This window comes from Henckelia pumila, chromosome 1 (genome assembly GCF_033568475.1).
Source record: "Henckelia pumila isolate YLH828 chromosome 1, ASM3356847v2, whole genome shotgun sequence".
NCBI classification, from domain to species: domain Eukaryota; kingdom Viridiplantae; phylum Streptophyta; class Magnoliopsida; order Lamiales; family Gesneriaceae; genus Henckelia; species Henckelia pumila.
In genome coordinates this window covers 94145165-94167317 of record NC_133120.1, presented here as the reverse complement: position 1 = coordinate 94167317, position 22153 = coordinate 94145165, and the positions used below count along the sequence as shown (strand labels likewise).

The following is a 22153-nucleotide window of genomic DNA, read 5'->3' as shown; positions in this document are numbered from 1 at the left end:
AAGGTGAAAATGAAAAGAGTGGTTTCTTTTGAGACAGAAAACTATGACGAACGTTTAAGACAACTAGTAAACAACGAATTTGATCTTTTCTTGACAAGTAAATTAGTTCCCATCTCTACAACCTTTTCAAATGCATTCGTATGCTTGTCTGCGAGCGCGCGCTTGCCAAAGCTATAGCAACAGTCTTTTGTAAATGCATCCACCAGTTGCTGACTCAAATACTATATATCTTTCTTTGAAACCAACTGGTCCATCACCAAGCATTGTGTTATCTGCTTCGAAATCAATAATAGATTGCAAACTGCTCAGAGATATCCTCCCTACGACAAGCCTTTTAATTGCTTGATCATTAAATGTTAGTTTACACTGATGGCAGATCACGCATCTGAGATTATAAATTCGCCAATGTATGCGCCTGAGAGGCGACACTACACTACTCCTGATAGGTCCCAGTATCTTTCTACGTCTTTTTCTAGCCGTACCTCCAACCAACTTTCTCAGGATCTGACCCCCCACAGACTGAGAAATCCCACTCCCACCAGCCCCTTTGCATCTGATAATGATAGGTCATGGCAAGACGAGCTTTCATGGCAGTTCAAGCCAACCGGATGGCAGGAAAATCAAAATCTTGGGGCAGCACTTAGTCCATGGACAGCCAGTGCTTCTGCCACTCCATCCAGTGCTCGTAGCAGGATATTCAGGAGATCTGCCAATGACTATTATCTTTCAGGTACCTATGGTGGCTTTCAAAGAGTCACCAATCCCTACTACCATAATTCTCACTCGAGCTATGATCCATTGGCATCAAGGAGCTTTGAGCTTCATAGTTATGTTGGCGTGGATCACAAAAGCCCATTTCTTGAAAGTAATCACTCCTCTGACAAGCATACCAGTCCCCGTAAGAGCACAATCTTCTCAAATGTCAATGAATTGAGGGATAAAAGTGGCCCTTTGGCTGATAAAGTTGAGCTAAGCATGACTGATTATGGAACCACCCCACAAAATCAAGATCCAAGATGGTTTTATGTATCACATGCTTATGATGATGATCAACAATCAAATTACCAGGAAATGTCAAGCGTTCCTCATGGTCATGATCATTTTCATAACAGGTTGCCTTATTATAGCCATGGCCATGAAGGGTGCTATGATGATGGGTATGATGACTTCGATCAGAAGTCAGCAATCGGGGAAGAGAATGATGAAGAAGATGATCATATGGCACCAAAATCAGTTGGCCTATTTAGCTTGTTTATATATTCAACAAAGCTGGACTTCGTTCTTATTGTTTTGGGATGCTTGGGAGCATTAATTAATGGAGGATCTCTTCCATGTTATTCTTATCTTTTTGGAAATATTGTCAATGAACTTGCCAGAGGACAAGAAAACGACAGGCATCAGATGATGAGAGAAGTGCAGAAGGTATGCACTTGCAAATATTTCAATTCGAGAATTTAATAAATTTTAAAGACAATCTAAATCATTCAGGATTAATGATGGTTGGAATGTTTAACGGCTTTTCAGATATGTCTGCTTATGATTGGATTGGCAGCATTTGTTGTTGTGGGAGCTTATTTAGGTCAATAGTACACATTCTTTCCTTTCCTTTCCTTTGCTCCTTCATCAATAAATCTCGAGATTCTGCGTGTGCCTTTCAGCACATGACACTTATTTTTCTAATGGCAGAGATTACATGCTGGAGAATCGTGGGAGAAAGATCAGCACATAGAATAAGAACTGAATATCTTCGAGCAATTTTACGCCAGGACATGGAATTTTTTGACACAGAGATCAGTACTGGTGATATAATGCATGGAATTTCAAGTGATGTTGCGCAAATACAAGAAGTGATGGCAGAAAAGGTCAATGCATGTTATGCCAGATTCCCTTGTCAATGTTTACATATCCTTAAAGTTGAAACAAGTCTAACTTATGATATGTACATTTTTAAATCAGATGGCGCATTTTGTTCATCATATATTTACCTTCATCTGCGGCTATGTGGTTGGTTTCATGAGATCATGGAAAGTCTCATTGGTAGTATTTGCTGTGACCCCGGTAACAATGGCTTGCGGCATGACATATAAGGCAGTATATGGTGGCCTGACTGCAAAAGAAGAGGTGTAACGAGCATAGCATAAAAAAACATCTTGTATTGGATTCATCAACTGATTTCTTGACCAAAATCTTTTCTTTAATAAAGGTGTCTTACAGGAAAGCTGGAAGTATTGCAGAACAAGCCATAAGTTCCATCAGAACTGTGCTTTCTTTTGTAGCAGAGGATGCTTTGGCAGAAAAATATGCCAGTTTTCTAGAGAGATCAGTACCACTGGGAGCGAAAATTGGTTTCGCAAAAGGTGCAGGGATTGGGATTATCTATCTTGTTACTTATGCAACATGGGCTTTGGCATTCTGGTACGGCTCCATTTTGGTTGCAAAAGGGCAACTTTCTGGTGGTGCTGCCATTGCATGTTTCTTTGGTGTAAATGTTGGGGGCAGGTAAATATTTCAGCTATTCTTCCCCCACAACACTCTTAAGATATGAACATTAAACGAAGAGATATAATCATGATGTTTGAATTTATATTATGGTCACATAAGAAAGTTAACTTACCGGCATTCACATCACATACGACAGGGGATTGGCACTGGCACTATCATATTTTGCTCAATTTTCACAAGGAACTGTAGCAGCTAACCGAGTGTTTGAAGTTATTGATCGGATCCCAGAAGTTGATCCTTATAGTTCCCATGGATTTAAACCATCAAATATTCGTGGGTATATCGAATTTAGAGATGTATCTTTCGCTTACCCTTCTCGACCAACTATCCAAATACTGCAGTCATTAAACTTAGTAATCCATGCATCAAAGACTCTAGCATTAGTTGGCGCCAGTGGAGCTGGCAAATCCACCATTTTAGCTCTCTTGGAGAGGTTCTATGATCCAAAACATGGTAAAATCGCGATCTTTTTATTTCCTAAATGCTGAAAGTTTCAAACGCTCGTTTCCTGAAAAACCCCACTAAATCTAACCAGTTTTGATTCAAAATTTCAGGCTTTATTACCTTAGATGGCTATGATCTAAGGGCATTGCAAGTGAAATGGCTAAGAAATCAAATAGGTATGGTTGGTCAAGAACCAGTTTTGTTTGCAACAACCATACTTGAGAATGTGATCGTGGGGAACAAAAATGCCACCAAGAAAGAGGTCATTAGAGCCTGTATGGCAGCAAATGCTCACGATTTCATCAGTAAACTTCCACATGGCTATGATACCGAGGTTAACGTGAATATATATTTAACTTTTGGATCATTCATATGTGAAACTTTTCCCTCACTATGCTAAAAAACTCATGTTTTTAGACTGGGGATGGAGGAACACTGCTTTCAGGAGGTCAGAAACAGCGTATAGCACTTGCTCGAGCTATGATTCATGATCCAGCAATCCTCCTTTTGGATGAGGCCACGAGTGCCTTAGATCCTGAAGCTGAATTAATCGTTCAACGGGCTATTGATACCATATCCAGGGGTAGAACCACCATAATTATCGCTCACAGGCTAGCTACTGTAAAAAATGCCGACACTGTTGCGGTACTTGATTGTGGATCAGTTGTTGAGATTGGTAATCATCGTCAGCTCATGGAAAAGGCTGGATTTTATTCTGATCTTGTCAAATTGTCTTCGGAAGGTGTCCCACAATCTGTTCTTAATCAAGTTGATCTGCCCAAGAACTTAGATTTCTCTGCATATGATAAATATATGCACAATGAATCAAAAATGTTGGATATTCATGAAATATCAAAGTCCATTTACTTGAAGTATATGCAAAATGAAAACGAAGGAGAAGAAAATGATGAAAATCAGTCAAAATCGATGAAATATCACCTTAGAGACATATGGAACTTGCAGAAACCAGAGTTGACCCTGCTGATAATAGGGATTTTCTTTGGCATGCTTGCGGGTGCAATTCTGTCTATATTTCCCTTGATTCTGGGGCAAGCTCTAAACGTCTACTTTCTCACCAATGAGCAGAAGTTGAAGAGAGATGCTGGGTACCTATGTTTGGTACTGGTTGGACTAGGATTTGGTTGTATTACATTTATGACCGGGCAACAAGGTTTCTGTGGTTGGGCTGGAACGAAGCTCACGAAAAGATTAAGAAATTTGTTGTTCAAAGCTATACTGAGACAAGAACCAAGTTGGTTTGATTTCAAAGAGAATTCAACTGGAATTCTTGTGTCAAGACTCTCATTAGATTGTGTTAGCTTTCGGTCAGTTCTTGGCGATCGTCTTTCTGTCTTACTAATGGGGTTGAGCTCAGCAGCTGTTGGACTCGGCATCTCATTTTTTCTTGAATGGAGATTAACTTTACTGGCTGCTGCTCTTACACCTCTGACACTTGGAGCTAGCTATTTAAACTTGATCATCAGCATTGGACCAAAAATAGACAACACGTCTTATGCCAGGGCGAGCAATATAGCTGCAGGAGCAGTGTCAAACATAAGAACTGTAGCCACATTTGGAACACAGGAATGCCTGGTTCAGTCCTTTGAAGAAGCTTTATCCGAACCTAACAGACTTTCGGGCAAAAAGTCACAAATTCTTGGATTAGTTCTTGGATTTTCTCAAGGTGCCATGTATGGAGCTTATACTTTAACTCTCTACTTTGGTGCCTATCTTGTAAAACAAGGGCAGACAAATTTCGGGGTGGTGTACAAGATTTTCTTGATACTCGTTCTAAGCTCATTTTCTGTTGGACAACTAGCTGGTCTTGCACCCGACACTTCTATGGCTGCTACTGCAATACCTGCAGTTTTCGGTATCCTCAACCGTAGGCCTTCAATAGGTGGTGATAGCAAAAATAACAGGAAGTTTAAAAGCTCCAAGGTGGTTGATATTGAGTTCAAGAAGGTAACATTTGCATATCCATCTAGGCCAAATGCAACTGTTTTAAGGGATTTTAGTCTAAAGATAAAAGGTGGGAAGATGGTGGCTCTTCTGGGAGAAAGTGGATCGGGGAAATCGACTGTTTTATGGATGATACAGAGATTTTACGATCCAACAAGCGGGACAATTTTGATGGGAGGTATTGATTTGAGGGAGCTTAATTTGAAGTGGTTGAGAAGGCAAATAGCTTTAGTTGATCAGGAGCCGGCACTTTTTGCTGGTAGTATAGGACAGAACATTGCGTTTGGGAATCCAAACGCTTCATGGGATGAGATTGAGGCGGCAGCAAAAGAAGCTTATATACACAGTTTCATCTGTAGCCTTCCACAAGGATACGAAACAGAGGTGAGTATGACTATTTGTATGATGGGTATTTGCATTAGAGAACTCTTCAAGCCAACATACAATTTAGAGGGTGCCAAAGTTATCTTGAAAGATAGGCTATGATACATTTCATACAAATTAATTAGATTCCTCTCATTTTGCTACAGGTAGGTGAGAATGGAGTTCAGCTATCAGGTGGACAGAAGCAGAGGATAGCAATAGCAAGGTTTATACTCAAGAAATCAAAGGTACTTCTACTAGACGAAGCGAGCAGTGCGTTGGACTTGGAATCAGAAAAGCACGTCCAAAACGCGCTTAGAAAGGCGTCCCAAGCTACCACCACCATTGTGGTGGCTCACCGTCTGTCAACTATCAGAGACGCCGATTTCATCGCTGTTATGAGAGATGGTGTGGTGGCTGAATTCGGAGATCATGACACGCTAATGGCTGCACAACTTGGTGGCATATATTCTAATATGGTTCGAGTAGAAGCTGAAGCATTGGCATTTTCTTGATGACTTTGTAATCAGGCTGAGACATTACTTTGACACCAAACTTGTAGGGAAAGAAATTGTAAGTGAATCAAGATGAATAGAGGTTCTCATTTATTCTCATCTTAGATAATGTTTCGAACCCCAAAACTTATCCTAGTCTTTTGATGTCCATGAAATAGTAGCAATAAAATGGTCATTTGAGATGCAGCAAAAGAATCGTCGAAAATCAAACGAACCGAAGAATTATACTAATGTACCAGAAAGACAAATATAACTGGAAGACATGGTTGCATGAGCAGCAGTATGAATCTTATCTGCCCATCTGTAAAGTTTGATTCATGTTACAATGAAACCCACTAGTTCTTGGTGGAGAAAACGTAATCGTAATTATTATTCACGTATTAAATAAGACGCCAATAACAATATCATAATTTTTTGGGCGATTCGTTTTCCAATGGATTTTAGCCAAATTAATTATTACACCAAAGGATCCTCCAAGCTAGCCGAAAGGGAAGGTCTAATGCATTATCACCACTACTCTTCACTCTTTGTCTTGAATCACTCACGAGGGCTTTGAAAGCTATGGCGGCATCGTCTTTTTCATCTCATTTCAACTACCATCCGAGATGTGCCCCTCTTGGCATCACCCACCTCGCATTTGCGGATGATCTACTTTTATTTGCTAGAAGTGATATCATGAGTATTGAAGCTATGTTTGGATGCTTGACTCGATTTAGTGAAATGTCGGGGGTGAAGATTAACCTGTTGAAGTCTAATGTGTTCATGGCAGGTATTTCGGCGAGGGAAAAAGTTGAAATCTAGGAGTTGTTGGGCTTTAACGAAGGAACCTTGCCATTTAGGTACCTTGGGATTCCGATAGCATCGGCCAGACTTCGGACACCGGATTATAGTTTGCTGGTGGATGCTATTGGAGCTCGTGTGTCGCGATGGCCTAGACACTCTTTATCTTATGCGGGGAAGATTGAGTTGGTGAGATTCGCTCTCTAAGGGGATGTTTTTGGATGTCTATCTTGCCTCTTCCGGCCAATATCATTGATGATATCTATGTTATTTGCCCGAAATTCATTTGGAACACTAAACGGCCGCCGATCGCTTGGAAAGAGGTGTGTAAGCCGATTGAGGATGGTGGATTGGTATTAAAGAACCTTTCGCTAGGGGTGTTCATCGGTCGGTTCGGTCCAGTTTTCGATTTTTTATTTCGGTTTTTCCGGTTTTCGGTTTTAGAAATATATAATCCGATATCCGAACCATTTTCCTTCGGTTCGGTTCGGTTTTTTACTAAATCGGTTCGGTTATTTCGATCAGTTATTTTGGTTTTGATATAATTATTTTAATTAATATTATAAATATATTTTAAAATATAATATGTTATCTTTTAAATGATTTTTTTTGTAAAATATTTAAATTCAAAGTTTAAATGACTTAAATAAACAACAATCAACTAAAAATTATTAAAAATGATTATTTATTCACTAGGTATCATCTCAAAAAATATATAATACAAAAAATTATATAAATAAAATTATTAATTTAATAAAATTTTGGTTTTTTCGGTCGGTTCGGTTTTGAGATATATAATCCGAAACCGAACCAAATAAATTTCGGTTTTACATTTATATTCGAATTTTAAATTTCGGTTTTTGGTTCGGTTCGGTTCGGTGTTTGGTTTTTCCGGTTTTTTCGGTTTTATCCGAAGTTTGAACACCCCTACCTTTCGCTATGGAATCGAGCCTTACTTGCCAAGGCACTTTGTGGATTAAATGGGTGAATTATAAGTATCGAGTGTTTGGAGATGTGTGGAATTGGAGATGGCACAAGGAAGAGTCAACTTTGATCAAGAATTTGTTGTCTATTCGGGATGTTATGGTGAATCGTATGGGGACGGTTTAGTTAGCTTCTCGTGGGTTAGAGAATTGGTTTGAGGGTAATGTCGGTTTAAGGAAGGCGTATGATTTCTTCTCGGAGAATCGGGATGTTTGGCCATGGAAACCTCTAGTTTGGAAGTCGTATATTCTTCCGAAACATAGAGTTATACTTTGGCTCTTTGCTCACAGGAAATTACTTACCCGTGATAGAATTGGCTTTGTGGAAGATCATAGTTGTGGACTTTGTAAGGATTGTGATGAGTCTATTGGACACTTGTTCTTTCAGTGCCGCGTCTCATGCAGTGTTTGGGATCGCATCAGAGATTGGCTTTACATGATGAAGTGTATGAGATCACCTGCTACGATTTTGAAAGCATTTCGAGGAGCCTATAGGGGTGCCGTGACCCGCTTAAGAGTGATGGGTTTGACGGCTTGTATATATTAAGTTTGGAGTGCACGTAATAGAACATGCTTTGAAGATGAAACTCCGGACGTTGAAGACATGGTTCGGTGCATTAAGATTTTGGTTTTACGTTGTATGTATTCAAACTATGATGTTATGCCTTCGTGGCTTTGTTAGCTTGCATTTCGATTTATTGTAATGACCCGAAAATGCCCGGTGTAGTTCTTCGTTCATTAAAAAAAAAAGTAATTATTATTATTTAATTATCTCATGATTGTATGCCTCATTCTTGAAACACGAGATTTTATATGCAATCAGTTTTTATTACTTTTTTTAGAAAACATGCAAATGCAATGGCTTGAACTTTGAAGGATGGTGATATCATAGTGTAAATGCGTTAGGACTATTTCATCCGCACAAACACGTGATAATCTTGTTTTTTAAGTAAGGATCCATCACATGCCTTAGAGAAGACACTAATAATTTTACTTCCTACACTGTTACACGGGAAATCTGAGCCGAACAGATTATAGTGTAATACAATTATCATTCGCAAAGTACCTAAAAAAAAAACCCATAGTATTCCTCAGAGAAGACACTAACCATTCCCACACGAAAGAAGAACAGCACACATCGAAGTACACAGATACATAAAATAAGCATTACACACGTCTGCCGTTGGGAATCCAACCGAAAACAAAAATATAATAAAGCATCCTAAAAAGTTGAAAACTCTAACATGCCCAGGGCGCACACGGAGGGTATGTTCCAAATATCAGATCTTGATGAATTACTGGTAGTACATGAGCTGCTGTGCAGCAGCCACGTTCCCAAAACCCCCATCGTAAATGGCTTGGCTCGCACCAGCACCCATACCCATTGATGCCTGTTTCATAGGGTGTTGGCCTTGAGGGTGCATGAGGGTGTGAACGCCGCCCATCTTGCTCATAGCAAGCTGTCGTTCGTAAGCTAGAAGGTCTGCTGCAGAAAGGCCTGGTAGGAGTGCAGGGGCTGGTGGCGGGAGCGGGTTTGAGCTCGTTCCAGGTGGAGTTGGTTTGTTACCCCACGAGCACTGCAGAAGCATTCCACAAAACTCAATAATATTAGGGTCAAGCTAGAAAAATGGAAATGTAGACATACACCCATCTTACACATTTAAGAGAGTGATAAAACTAAGAAACAAAGATCTGCATCCATTTGAGTGTGTAATTCGTTGGGAAATCTCAAATCATTTGGTTCAATCTTTAAAAGGACGGAGCAATAGAGAACACAAATCTTCATGTAAAAGAATTTCAATCTCTAAACAGTGAAAATAAAAAGTTAATTTTTATGAAATAAGTTATTTCATCTTTAAATGCAGTTTGCTGGGTGGGTATTTACAATGAATATTTTACCGGATTTTGGGGAAAAAAGAAAATTAATTCTTTCCACATTACAGCTCTTGCAAAGATGCTCTTCATTTACGTAGTAATTATTAAGTAATTCTGTTGATATGGCTGCCAGAAATCATCGTGTGCACCATCTTTATATTGGCACACTAATGCAATTCATTACACCGTGAAAGCCGTGGTATATCAGTAATGAGATCCAGAATTTTTTTGGCTGAACATGTCCTTTTGTTCAAATTAAATTAGCTGGTCAAATACAAAAATGCGAAACACCAGACCTTAATTTGCTTCCCGCAGAGAAATGACTGAGTATTTCCAATTGAAATAGCCATAGCGGCCTCTGCATGGGTGCTGTACCTCACAAAACCAAATCCCTTATCACGCTGAACTCGAACTTCCTCAATTGATCCAGCACCAAGTGCATGGAAATGGCGATGAAGGTCAACCTGGGTCACCTGTAAGAATAGAAGCAAAGAACGTTTTTGGATTTCATTCGGTATACACAACAAAAGAACATTGAGAATAAACTAAAAAGAATATGGTTGCAAAAGCATTTTAAAGAACAGAAAAAGTTCACTTTGAGATCCACCTGACTTCTAAGATTTCTAGGTCACCACTGAGTCAGTGTAATATTTTTAATGAATATTTGACGTAAAAAAAACCTATTTACCATTTCTGTTTTGCGCTTGGTCCAAATTTTCCAGAAACCAAAACCAACACACACTAGCGAGGAAAAAATAGAAAAGCACCCACAGAAACCTAATTATGTTTCATTGTTTCAAATATAGATGTATGAATTGCAGGGGAACAATATGATGTGTTGAAGAGCTTTTTACCTCTGGAGCAAGATTTCCAACGTACACAGTTGTGTATAGAGGATTATTCTCGGGAGCCTCACTACTAGCAACCTCTTTGACCTCTTCTGTAAAAGCATATGATGGTATTAAATTCATATGAAACCAAAAAGGAAAATCGCAATAACCACACATAGCAAAAGTCTTGGCATGCTATGGACGATAAGATCTTCATTTAGATGACAATAATCACCATTCTTCATCAAATCCACCCACAAACCTGAGGAACCATTAGTCAACTCCACAACACTTTTTGCATCAGAACTCTGCTTGTCGTCACTGGTACCAGCACCTTTTGTGGCCCAGTTGCAACGTATCTGCCTACTGCCAAGCCATTTTCCTGAGATGTCGCATATAAGAGAAGTAAATAACTTAAGCCAAAAAACTTTTCAGCAACGAAAGCAACTAAAAACTATGCTAATAAACAAATCATTAAGAGAAACTAATTCAAACTATTCTCACCAGTCAGATCATTAATTGCACTCTGAGCCTCCTGAATGAAAATCAAAGGATTGAATTAATCTAAAGGTGTTCTGGATAAAAAGACAATTCAGATGTAAGCTGTGAAAACATACCAGCTGGTTGCGGAAAGACACAAATCCAAACCCCCTGGAACGCCCCGTTTTTTGATCCCACATGACCCTTGCATCACTAAGACCAACATTGTAATCAAAATCATTTAAAACTAAATCACATATTCAATATGTGGCAAAACGTAAATTACTACACTTCTATGCATATTAGGAAAGAAAGGAGAAAATGAAATTGCGAAGGTCCTCCATATTTGTAAGGAACCCAAAAAATTTTAATCACTAGTGTATGTGAGAAAGCATGGTCGAGAGATGATTCTTACGAACAACTCGGGTAAACGGAAAAGCATGCGAACAACATGGCATCAGTAACCTCTGGGCTAAGATCACCAACAAAAATGTTGTAATGGCCTAAATAAAAATATAACAGATATGAGACAAAAATTACTAGAAATGGACATTACACTAAACTAGTTAAACATCACAAGCATAGTACATTAATCGGTAGACCCACCTGATGTGTCCTCCCTCTGTCCACTAGCATAGGCCCAGTTGACTTTGATAGGCTGCCCAAAACTGAAACACAGAAATGACTTTATTCTAAATAACAGGATATTAAAGTCACACATTTAATGATTCTGACTTACAGATGCCTTCCGTTGAGGTTCATTATTGCAAGTGCAGCAGATCTACGATCAAAGTAATGAATAAATCCATAGGATGACTGAACAAAGCAAAAAAAAAAGATGAACATCAACATCAACTAAGAGCAAAAATACATGTGACAATATTAGTAGGAAAGGGAATACATGAGAACAATTGTACCTTGTCTTTTCTAATCAGCTTACAACCTTCCACAGGACCAGTACTAGCAAAAACTTCTTGGATAAGGGGCTCAGTGACCTGTGTGTGGATATTTCCAACATACCTGCATTTTCTCAAAAAATGAAAAACCTAGAAGTAAAAAAAAGAAAAGAAAACAAAATAAAACAAAGAAAACAGATGGATTTATGAGAATCTCTTCCAGGCATTAACAAAGTAATCAAATGAATAAAAAGTTACAAAGATTCAAAGTTACAGGTTGGGAGGGAGAAAAGTTTGAAAAATAAGATGGGCGAGGGCGATAGTAAACAAAAAAAGTAGAAGGCACTTAAATCTTACATTATTTCTATCTCAAAAAAAAAATCTTACATTATTTCAAAGACTCATAAAATATCAAAATACGTGATTAAAAAAAATTTGCGTCAACATGGCATTCCACAGAAAACAAAAACTAAAAAACAAATCTTAATAACACTCACACACTGCGGCAAGTACTTGGATCAAATCCAGGAGGCAAATTTCCACTTGGGATTGGTTCAATCTGCAAAAATGATTAAATGCGAAAAAAAGAAATAAAAATAAAGGAAAAAAAAATCTTAATGGGGCTGCCTACGCTATATCCACCATCCAACCCAAGGGGAAAAACTGCAGATAGATATGTAAGGAAGGAACCAAAAAGAATTCATTTAGGTGAAAACCAAAAGCTTCCATGATGAAATGACTGGTTGTGAGATAAAAGAACAGGGCAGTTCGTGATCCCTCTATATAAAACATTATCTACAAACTAGAAGCAAGCAGCCAAACAAGAACTCGATTGCAACCCGGCAACTAGAGGAGAAGTAGGGAGCCTCAAAAGCACGGGAAAGTAAACAGTTCGAAAACGCAACATAGACGCATGGCACCTACTCATTAAAATTTGCAGAAAGGACTGAACAATTACTGGCATCAAAGAATCGCAAAAGCGGAGCAGAGGGAGAGAGAGAGAGCGCGCGCGATAAACCATCGCGATCACAAAAGCTAAACAGTCATAGATTCACTCCAACTAAGAGACTATAACAAATCTGAGTATTAAAAAGACAAAAAACCTGCGGGGCAGCTAAGAGACCAGGATGATACAGAGACTGCTGTTGGAGGAGAGCTTGCTGCATCAAAGCCTGTTGCTGTTGCTGCTTCAGCCTCTGATTCTGCATCGTTGTTAGGTTTCAAATGAAGGTTTGAGATAATCGATTGGGAACAATCGATTATGTAATTTTTACGAAGGAGTCGAAAATGGGTAGGGTTTGTGTGGAAGGAAAAGGGGGAAATGCCTCGAACAAGGAAGAAAAACCGAAAGGAAGAAAAAAAAAAGGAAAGGAAAAAGAAAAAAAGAAAAGAAAGAAAAACAGAAAATTAGAGGCGACACTGAAAAGGGGGAAATATAAGTGGAGTTTAGGATATTTATAGCATTAGATAGATTAGATTAGATTTTACTTGGTCCCAAGGTGAGAAAAGGGCCGGGGTTCGGGCCACGCACAGCCCATAAAAAGAACATTTAAATTGAAATATTTTGATTTTCTTTTTTTTTCTTTTTTTTTAGTTAAGGGTGGGGATATTTGTTACAACTAGGTTTCAAACTCGAGACCTTGTCCTCACATTTGGGATCTTGGTGACATATGAGCTCCATATCATCGGCTTGATTTTCTTTTTTGTAATGCTACTAACAACGTTGTTGTATTTGTATTCTACAATCTATTTTTCAATATTTACAATTTTATCATCCGCAATAGCGCCTCCGCTTTAAAATCCACGACAAGTTGGATGAACGCATATGCCACGATCCACAAATCATGTTGCTCCTCGTTTAGCTTGTGAAGTTTTTTTGTCAAGATCAAACTTGGAGTTTATTATTAATAATTTTCCATCTCGGTTTCATGACTCAAACTTTTGAATTCTACCAATGGTTTTTTATCTAAAAAATAAATTATCCAAATAATTATTTTATCTTGATACATTTTTTTGATGGTGTGGGTTCCAAAATATCATTTTATTTTACATTACAGATTTAAAAAAGAATTTATAAACAAATATAATTTTTTTTTATATCATTTAGATATAAAAAAAATTCGTGCTTTATTATCTCGTAAAATTATGATATAAAATATTAAGATTTAATTTTGAATTACGACTTTTTTAAAATAATGTCTCAGGCACGTTTATATGAAATATGTAATATTAATATTTTGTGTTTTAGATTTTTAGTTTATGCTCCATCAATTAAAAAAAAAAAAAAAAAAAAAACTGGCCTTGTCATAAATTAGGCACTTGATTTTGGAACACCTCTAAGGTAGCGTTTGGGAGAGATTCTAGGAAGCACTTCTCAGTTTTTCTTTCACATAATTTCGAAATTTGGTGAAGGAAAAGTTGAGAAGTGCTTCCTAGAAACTCTCTCAAACACTACCTAAATCATTTGTATCTAGTTTTTAATCTGCGAGCAAAATCTGTTCGACTGACTCATTCGGAAAAATGTTGATAGAAATAATCAACTTTTCCACGGTTTAGTACATGCCGCCCGCAGGGCACTAATCTGCGGGTGATATGTAACCCCATGATTGGTCAAAATTAGTGGATCTCACGTAGGGCCCACTGATTTTAACTAATCATGAGGCGCCATGCCACCCGCAGCCCGCAGGGCACTACCCTGCGGGTAGCATCTACTCAACCCTTTTTCACATATTCCACAAAATCAGACACGTCATCCAATGGGTTTTTTTAGTTTTATTAAAGAAGACCGATGTTGAAGTCAACATGTCTTTTTTGTTGCGGGATTTTATCTTATTCAAATATTTCTTACAAAAACTTAATCGTCCAAATATTACTTTTAGTCTTAGATAGAAAAACAGACAACGTTTTAAAAAAATCACCCGTGGTAGAAAAACATTTTGATAAAGCCCTTACTCTAAATCAACGAATTAATTATATGAGCATTAGTTGGGATATATTTTAGAAAACATAATACCAGGAGAACATTTTCAATTCGATTTATTAAAAAATATTATTTTTTATATCAAAAATATTACTTTTAACTGCACATATATATATCAAATCGACTCATCTAACTAATATAGATCCGTAAAATGCCTCATAAAAGACTTAATATTCTTCAACAACAAAAGTACATACATATCCATGAAATTTTCTTTAAAAATATTATATATGCAAATATTAGTAGACTATAGACGCCGTGATTTTTTTAAAAAACATCAGGTGATTCGTGATAGATTAACAGGTCGAATTAAAACTCAGACGAGTTTAGAAAAACTGGCTAAATAAATAAAATGAACGATATTCCATTTGGTCGATTTAATTATTTTTAAAACAATATATATGAAAACTAAATAGAACATTTTCAATTCTAAAGCACCTATTTTTATTCTTCATAAGTTCATATAACCAAAAATAAAATAAAAAACGTTTATGCAATTAGCAGAAACAAAGAATGTAAAATTCTCTAATTTTAACTCCATCAAAACATACATTATACGTTTTTTTAACAATTACCAATAAAAATAGACTAATCTCTTATTTTACTAATGAATTGTGTAAATAATACTTCATATACCCATATGTATCCACTAGCATGCATAGGCAAAGAGATTAAAAATAGAGTGAGCTTAATAAATTAAAGTATATTAATAACAATTTCATCAATTTATATCATAAAGAGACGAAAATACCCTTCAAACCTAAACAAAATATTAATTAAAATTAAAGCAAAATAAAAAACAAGAAATGGTAAATCCTAATAGTATATGAATATGATTCATTTTCATTACCATATAACAATATATAAAGACCCATTCTTGAACGCCAGGCAGAGGCTATAATTTGAGGTCCAGTTGTTCATCTCCTTTGGAGGAAGAAGAAGAGGGTGCATTTTCTTGAATTTGGTATGGCCCTCTTGCAGCAGCTCTGTTCCTCAGATATGAAGGATAAAATAAACTTTAAAAATTTCCATAGTTCACTAACATAACATAATTGGTTCATAGAAAAACCCAACACAAGTTTCTTCCGTAGTGTTTGCAAATACTTAAAAAAAGTGATTATGAGTATCTAGATCGAAACCTCCAACAACCTGTTCAGAATCTATCTAGATAGACTCGTGACTTACGCGCCTGTTTTCGAGTTCAAAACCTTATTTGAAGTAACTGATCTCTTTGAGATGTTGATTGATATGCTCTGTATTTATATATGTTTCACCAATAAAGCATCTCGACAAAGTTGAAATACATCAAAGGGAGAGATACCTTTCTTTCCTCTTCTCAAGGAACCGATGAACTGAAGACCTCCTAGCAATAGGCAAATCTGAACAAGCAATACCACACACTGTTTTAGAGTTATATCTTGAATCAAACTTTATAATCTCTTCTTCTTATTTTTTTTCCCAAAAAAAGTATATTAGCTATTCCTGTATTTAAACTACCAGATCCATTAACTTCAGGCTGCGGTGAACCATGTGCTTTGGTCTCAGAGATCAACACCACGTCGTCACTCCCGTTGTTCGCTATGTCCTTAGAGGTGTTCGACGAGCTGCCACCAGCTTTTTCGTGGCCAACAACACTCGACGATATGCAGCCAGCGGTCTGAAAACTGGGTACTGGTGGAATTCCATCTCGTGAGCTAGGAGCTGTAGCCGCTACAGCGCTGTGGATTGGGTTTTGATGCAAGATATTATACACCAAGCCACCGGAGGTAGGGGGGCTGTCTTTGCTGGCAAAATTTACAAGCTCTTTTGCCTTGTCTGCTGGACAACCATCAAACACCAGGACACGACCGCCGTAAAATATGGTCAGCTGAGCAGTCTTGGATTCACTCTTTGTTGCATCTTGGCTGAAAATAATCATGAAAACAAATATCACTTCGTCCGTGCTTGATGACCACAGATTATAAAGAAGCTAGTCTAATGGATTCTTGGGGTTAAGGGTGACAGTTCAAGGAGGAAAGATGAACCTTTTGATGTCTTTCTTTGATGCATCTTCGAGCAAATTGATGGAGGAATCAGGCCGTGCGGGACGAGGTAACGAATCCGCAGAAGGTCGCGCTGGTTTATCCATTTGGGTCAGCAAATTAACAGTTGGAGAAGCTGGTGCAGCATGAGCGGATCCGGATTTCACTGTCAGTTAACAAGTATAACAACGATTATTTATTTAAGAAAGGTAACATTTTTCAGAACCATAACTCATAACTAGAAAATTTGCAAAGTTAATACAAGCCTAAAGTCTTCCATATCCTGCCGGCCACAGATCTATGATGAATACGAGGAATTCCCAGAAATATTACAGGTTACCAATTCCCCCAACAAATCTCAATATATATGGCAGTCAGATTTAACAGTTCTAAAAGCATCGACAGAAATTAAATGAAGATATAAAGGGAACTAATTACACGAGGAAATTAAAACAGATAAATCTTACTTATAGATTCGAGGCTTTCAGTTTTCCCATCAATCTCGAGGTTGAAATCTCTGAGACTGCCTTTATTCTTAATATACCGACTCAAAAGATTGCAAGTTTGCATAAAACTCGACATTCCCGGCGCCTTCCCGAGCCTCCGACCGTCTGAGAACTGCTGTAATCCCGACATACCTCTATCTATCGAAAACAACCCTCGATTCGTTCAGCCCAGATCTTCAAATCTCAGCCACAAATTTCGCGCAAATGAGATTCTGGTACACACTTTCCTTTTTTCTTGAATCTATACTGAAATACATAAAAACTCAAACTAATCAGCCAAAAAAGGTTGGGCGAGATGAATCTACATTATTTCGTAAATAATAGCAAACATCAATCGAAACCCAGAGCTCATAAATCGGATCAACAATCGAAAAGGTGAGATTTTGTTTTCGTGGTGTGTGGAAAAACTGTAAAAGTCTTAATGGGGGATTTAGCACGTGATAATTGCCTTTGAGGAAGAAGCAAAAGCCAGATGGATAAGGAATGAGTTGGGTCCACTCGCCCCATGAACGAGAAATGGAGGAGTAAATAAAACACGAGTTTCGTATTCGCATTGTTTATTATTTCATTCATAAAATAAATAAAATTATTTTATTTAATTTATTTTATTTACATGGATGCTTGTTGGGTACGTATTCGTGTTTCCAATTCCAATCATGAAGTGATGTTATCATATTACACATGTTTTTCAAGGGTTTTAAAAAAGTTTAGGTACGATTACAAAAAAAAATTTCAGCCCTACATTTTTTCTTTTTTTGCCCGATATATAAATTATTTGGCGAAAAATAAAATAGAACAAAATGAATAATTTTTTTTTTTTTTGAGAGGAAAAGAATAATTTGATATTACACATATTTGAAGATATAGTGATAAATATATTTATGGCTCTATTTAGACAAATAATTTAAAAAACAGTTATAGGCTCAGTTTGGTTCGGAAGATATGATTGATAATATATGGATAAGTAATGTAATATAATAAAAAATAAACTAGAAATGATAGTTAATATAATATTTGATTTGATTGATAGATTATAGTTTATTGATTTGATTGATTAAATTATATATAAAATTGATAAATTATAATTTTGTCTTTTTAATAATAAATAAAATATAAATAATATTATTTATAAGGGTAATATAGTAATTTGAATTCGATGATTTGATTGATGTAAGATAAATAATTAATGATTTGATTGATGTAAAATAAATAATTAAGAGATGAATAAATAATATGTCAAGAATAACGCAGGATTGGATATGATAAGTTATGTCGGAATTAATAATACTCCAACCAAACACAGCCTTAGGGACTTAAAAGTGAAAGGTGAAAACAACGTAAATATATTTTTAGATAATTTTTTTGTTAAAAAGTTTTTGAACTTTTTTTTAAAAAAAACACGGGTTAAACGAGAATTATTTTTTATATATAAAAAAATTGTTCAAATAACTTCTTGAATATTTTTAATTATAAGATCGTTTTTTAAAATAATTATTTAAACATGTTTTTAGTTCTGAAAATTATTTTGATAAAAATAATTGTTCAAACGCATATTTTTTTTTAAACAATTTTTAAAATCTTTTATAAAAATTTCGTAATAAACATTATATATATAACCTATATATTCCTTTCGTCTTCTGAACATCGTACTTTAATGTGATAAATTTAAGGAGATTTAAAGAGTTGGGATATTGCGGATCGGACACGGTAGAGTTGAGATTTATTTTCCTTGCATCGAACTTGAAATGTGATATTATGTTTTTATCAACAAATATTTAAATAATATTTAAGAATGCTTCTTTTCAAAAATTACACATATATTATTTGATCGAATTCAATCAGGGAGATTAAAATGGTTCTGAATCCATTTTTATTTTTAAACAATACAATCTCATACCCCGTGAAATTATTTTAACCCGAATCCGTTCGTTATGGGTTTATGAGGGTTGACCCAATTATTGAATTATAATCATTAGGTAAGGTCCAGCCCAGTTTTACACCTGTTAGGGCTTTACTTAAATTGGGCTGGTATTTATGGGCCGACCAGAGCTGGCCCCTAATGGGATTGATAGACTTCTCTTACATGCATTGTGGATAAGTTTGACCATCTCGAGATATTTATGAGATGAGGATAAACTTGAAGGCGGTCCAATGGATGTAGAGTCCCAGTACAGGACATGTTATAATTCGACTAGGTAACTTACTCTATTTTTTCTATAAATACAGGTATTGTTATGGTTGTATTATTCATTACTCACTTCTACATTCACGCACTCATATTTCTCAGTTTTCGCATTAATCATACCCTCTGCCTTCAAGACACTGACTTAGGCATCGGAGGGGTCACGCCGAAAACACTTTCGGCGCCCCTTTACCTAGTTGTTGTTTGTGAAGAACTGGTTGTCCCGACCCGACCTGCTTCATTGGAAATTTGGAGGATCCATTCTACCAGACCGAACTCGAGGTAAAATTTTGACATCATCAATTGGCGTCGTCTATGGAAAATTGAAGAAAAAGAGTTTCGATGGCTAATCAGAATGGAAATCACCCAAATTTAGAGAGTTAGTAACTCAGGCTGTTCAGAGGGCTTTGGCGGAAAGAGATGAGGCCAACCCTCCGCACCCCGATCATAATGCCCACCTCGAGGAGATCAAAAAGTTGAAGGAGGAGATGGAGCAGTTAAGGAAGAAGCAGGCCGGGTACCTAGCTACCACAACCAGAAACATTCCTTTTACTCAGGAGATATTGGATGCCGACCTCCCCAATCAGTTCAAATTGCCTCATGTTGGGGAGTATGATGGCAAAGAGGATCCCGAAGACCATTTGGCACGCTTTGAGAATGCAGCTCTGTTGCATAAATATTCTGATCAGATTAAGTGCCGGTCTTTCCTTACTACTCTCATAGGACCAGCCTAGCAATAGTTCAATATGCTACGTCCTGGGGAGATCAAGGAGTTCAAGGATTTCAGCAAATCCTTTTTGCATCACTTTGCTAGCAGCAAAAAGCATCCTACCACTACTTTCAGCCTATTTGCAACCAAGCAACGAGAACATGAAAATTTGAGAGCATACATCCGCAGGTTTAGTGCCTTAGCTCTCGAGGTACCCATGGCTACTCCAGACCTGCTCATCAGTGCCTTCATGCAAGGGTTGGATACAAAAGATTTTCTTAAATCTCTAATAAAGAGGCCTCCAGAAACATATGAAGAATTACTTGCCCGAGCTGAAAAATATGTCAACATGGAAGAGATACAGGTTTCGCGGGCCGCTGTGAAGAGGGAACATCCAAAAAGTCCAAAGAACAATAGGGTTCCAAACAATAATTCAGGGATGGGACAGCCATTCCGACCTGCATTGTTGGGAGAATTCACCTCTTTCACTCCTTTACGCATGAGTAAAGTTCGAGCCCTACAAATTTGTGACGATCGAAAACTCACACAAAGGCCTCCGTGGACGGAAAATGGACCCCGAAACAGGCAATCAGATAAATATTGTCACTTTCATAATGAATATGGGCATATTACAGAAGACTGCCGACAATTAGATCAGGAGATTGAGAGGATAATACAACAACATTCTGAAATAAAAAATATTTTGATCCGACAAGAGGGTTACCGTCCGAAAAGGAAACAACGAGGAAGATCGAGGCAGAGAGCCAGGACTACTCCTCCTCAGGAGGATTTCAATCTCCCAAATCAGGACCAGCCTAGGGATGACCGAGCTCATCAAAGACCGGCTCCACCTGCTCGGGGAATTATCAATATGATTTCAGGAGGCCCTACTGATGGAGATTCCAATCGAGCTAGAAAAACTAGCAGCCGAAAATTAGTAAATATGGAAATTGACAATCAAACTGTCAACATTGGCCCGACCCTTTATTTTGGGCCGGAAGATTTAAAAGGGGTTGCTAACAACCATAATGATGTACTGGTAATAAGGGCCATGGTAGAGAATTACGATGTGGCCCGGATATTTGTGGATTCAGGCAGTTCTGTCAATGTTCTATTTCAAGAAGCTATCAATCAAATGGACCTGGGACAGTATAGAATAGAGCCCGTTGTCACATCACTCTTTGGTTTCACAGGTCATGCAATCCGGCCTGTGGGGTTAGTACATCTGCCCCTAACTCTTGGGAAAGGCAACGGTCGCAAGACCAGGATTGTGAGTTTTATTATAGTAGACGCTCCGTCTGCCTATAACGCTATACTGGGTAGACCTGCCATGACCACTTTCATGGCCGTCGCATCAGCTCTGCATCAGAAAATTAAGTTCCCAATGGGTAATCAGGTCGATGAGGTGCAAGGTGATCAAGTTATTGCACGAAAGTGTTATGTGGAGGAAGTCAGAATAGAGCAAAAACTAGCCAGGACTGATAATGTTGACAGACTTGGATTTGCTGGCATAGAAAAAGTCAACTTGATAGAAGACACATCTGTCACCGCTGAAGAAGAAATTGAAGAAATAATTATCTCCCCTCCTTCGGGGATGGTAAAAATTGCCCGTACCCTTGAAGCAGAGGTGAAGCAACTACTACTGTAATGCTTGCAAAAAAATAAAGACGTCTTCGCGTGGTCAGTTTCAGACCTGGTAGGGGTTCATCGGGAAATTGCAGAGCACAAGCTCAATGTAATAAAGGGATGTCGCCCTATTATTCAAAAAAAAAAAGGCACTTCGGTCCTGAAAAAGATGCAGTAATAAAGGAGCAGGTGGACGAGCTACTCAGGGCTGGGCATATTGAAGAAATCCACTTCCCGACCTGGTTGTCTAACATAGCCTTAGTCCCAAAATCTACGGGAAAATGGCGTATGTGTGTAGATTTTCGAGATTTGAATAAAGCATGCCCTAAAGATTGCTACCCCCTACCTAGAATAGACCAGCTTGTCGATTCCACTGCAGGGCATGAATTACTTAGCTTTTTGGATGCTTACCAAGGATATCACCAAATTCCCTTGGCAAAAGAGGACAAAGACAAGGTCAGTTTTGTCACATCAACAGGAACCTATTCCTATGTGGTCA

At 37.6% G+C, this 22153-nt stretch overlaps 4 protein-coding genes across 4 annotated transcripts; 2 read left to right on the top strand and 2 right to left on the bottom strand.

Annotated features, from left to right (window-relative positions):
* Positions 1-369: 369 nt before the first annotated feature.
* On the top strand, positions 370-5786 carry LOC140869156 (ABC transporter B family member 19-like). The gene is made up of 9 exons (XM_073272951.1): positions 370-1422; positions 1525-1579; positions 1687-1862; positions 1957-2121; positions 2204-2499; positions 2639-2955; positions 3057-3280; positions 3364-5292; positions 5439-5786. The coding sequence occupies exons 1-9, from the start codon at positions 370-372 to the stop codon at positions 5784-5786; spliced, it is 4563 nt and encodes a 1520-aa protein (XP_073129052.1).
* Positions 5787-8568: 2782 nt separating this feature from the next.
* On the bottom strand, positions 8569-13058 carry LOC140874500 (oligouridylate-binding protein 1C-like). The gene is made up of 12 exons (XM_073277793.1): positions 12734-13058; positions 12128-12189; positions 11652-11754; positions 11474-11550; positions 11341-11402; positions 11150-11237; positions 10872-10947; positions 10759-10789; positions 10517-10636; positions 10279-10364; positions 9721-9897; positions 8569-9126 (listed from the first exon to the last, which is right to left on the bottom strand). Exons 1-12 carry the CDS (start codon positions 12836-12838, stop codon positions 8845-8847), a joined length of 1269 nt encoding a protein of 422 aa, XP_073133894.1. The 5' UTR covers positions 12839-13058; the 3' UTR covers positions 8569-8844.
* A 2223-nt stretch (positions 13059-15281) lies between these two features.
* LOC140889289 (jasmonate ZIM domain-containing protein 1-like) lies at positions 15282-17588 on the bottom strand. The gene is made up of 5 exons (XM_073297008.1): positions 17099-17588; positions 16635-16797; positions 16108-16514; positions 15932-15989; positions 15282-15596 (listed from the first exon to the last, which is right to left on the bottom strand). The coding sequence occupies exons 1-5, from the start codon at positions 17265-17267 to the stop codon at positions 15506-15508; spliced, it is 888 nt and encodes a 295-aa protein (XP_073153109.1). The 5' UTR covers positions 17268-17588; the 3' UTR covers positions 15282-15505.
* Positions 17589-20065: 2477 nt separating this feature from the next.
* Positions 20066-21676, top strand: LOC140869140 (uncharacterized). Its single transcript, XM_073272950.1, has one exon. The coding sequence runs from the start codon at positions 20066-20068 to the stop codon at positions 21674-21676; it is 1611 nt and encodes a 536-aa protein (XP_073129051.1).
* Positions 21677-22153: the final 477 nt, after the last annotated feature.

What these genes read in the sequence shown, in the direction of transcription:
- LOC140874500 (XM_073277793.1), bottom strand. Translation starts at nt 12,838, where the DNA reads ATGCAGAATCAGAGGCTGAAGCAGCAACAGCAACAGGCTTTGATGCAG. An exon ending in TGCAATTAATGATCTGACTG is followed by an intron (nt 10,637 to 10,758) that starts GTGAGAATAGTT and finishes GCGACATCTCAG; the next exon opens with GAAAATGGCTTGGCAGTAGG. An exon ending in GTTGACTAATGGTTCCTCAG is followed by an intron (nt 10,365 to 10,516) that starts GTTTGTGGGTGG and finishes ATGCTTTTACAG; the next exon opens with AAGAGGTCAAAGAGGTTGCT.
- LOC140869156 (XM_073272951.1), top strand. Translation starts at nt 370, where the DNA reads ATGGCAGATCACGCATCTGAGATTATAAATTCGCCAATGTATGCGCCT. An exon ending in GTTCTATGATCCAAAACATG is followed by an intron (nt 2,956 to 3,056) that starts GTAAAATCGCGA and finishes TCAAAATTTCAG; the next exon opens with GCTTTATTACCTTAGATGGC. An exon ending in CACAAGGATACGAAACAGAG is followed by an intron (nt 5,293 to 5,438) that starts GTGAGTATGACT and finishes ATTTTGCTACAG; the next exon opens with GTAGGTGAGAATGGAGTTCA.
- LOC140889289 (XM_073297008.1), bottom strand. Translation starts at nt 17,267, where the DNA reads ATGTCGGGATTACAGCAGTTCTCAGACGGTCGGAGGCTCGGGAAGGCG. An exon ending in TGAAAGCCTCGAATCTATAA is followed by an intron (nt 16,798 to 17,098) that starts GTAAGATTTATC and finishes GTTAACTGACAG; the next exon opens with TGAAATCCGGATCCGCTCAT. An exon ending in TCAAAGAAAGACATCAAAAG is followed by an intron (nt 16,515 to 16,634) that starts GTTCATCTTTCC and finishes GATTATTTTCAG; the next exon opens with CCAAGATGCAACAAAGAGTG.
- LOC140869140 (XM_073272950.1), top strand. Translation starts at nt 20,066, where the DNA reads ATGCTACGTCCTGGGGAGATCAAGGAGTTCAAGGATTTCAGCAAATCC.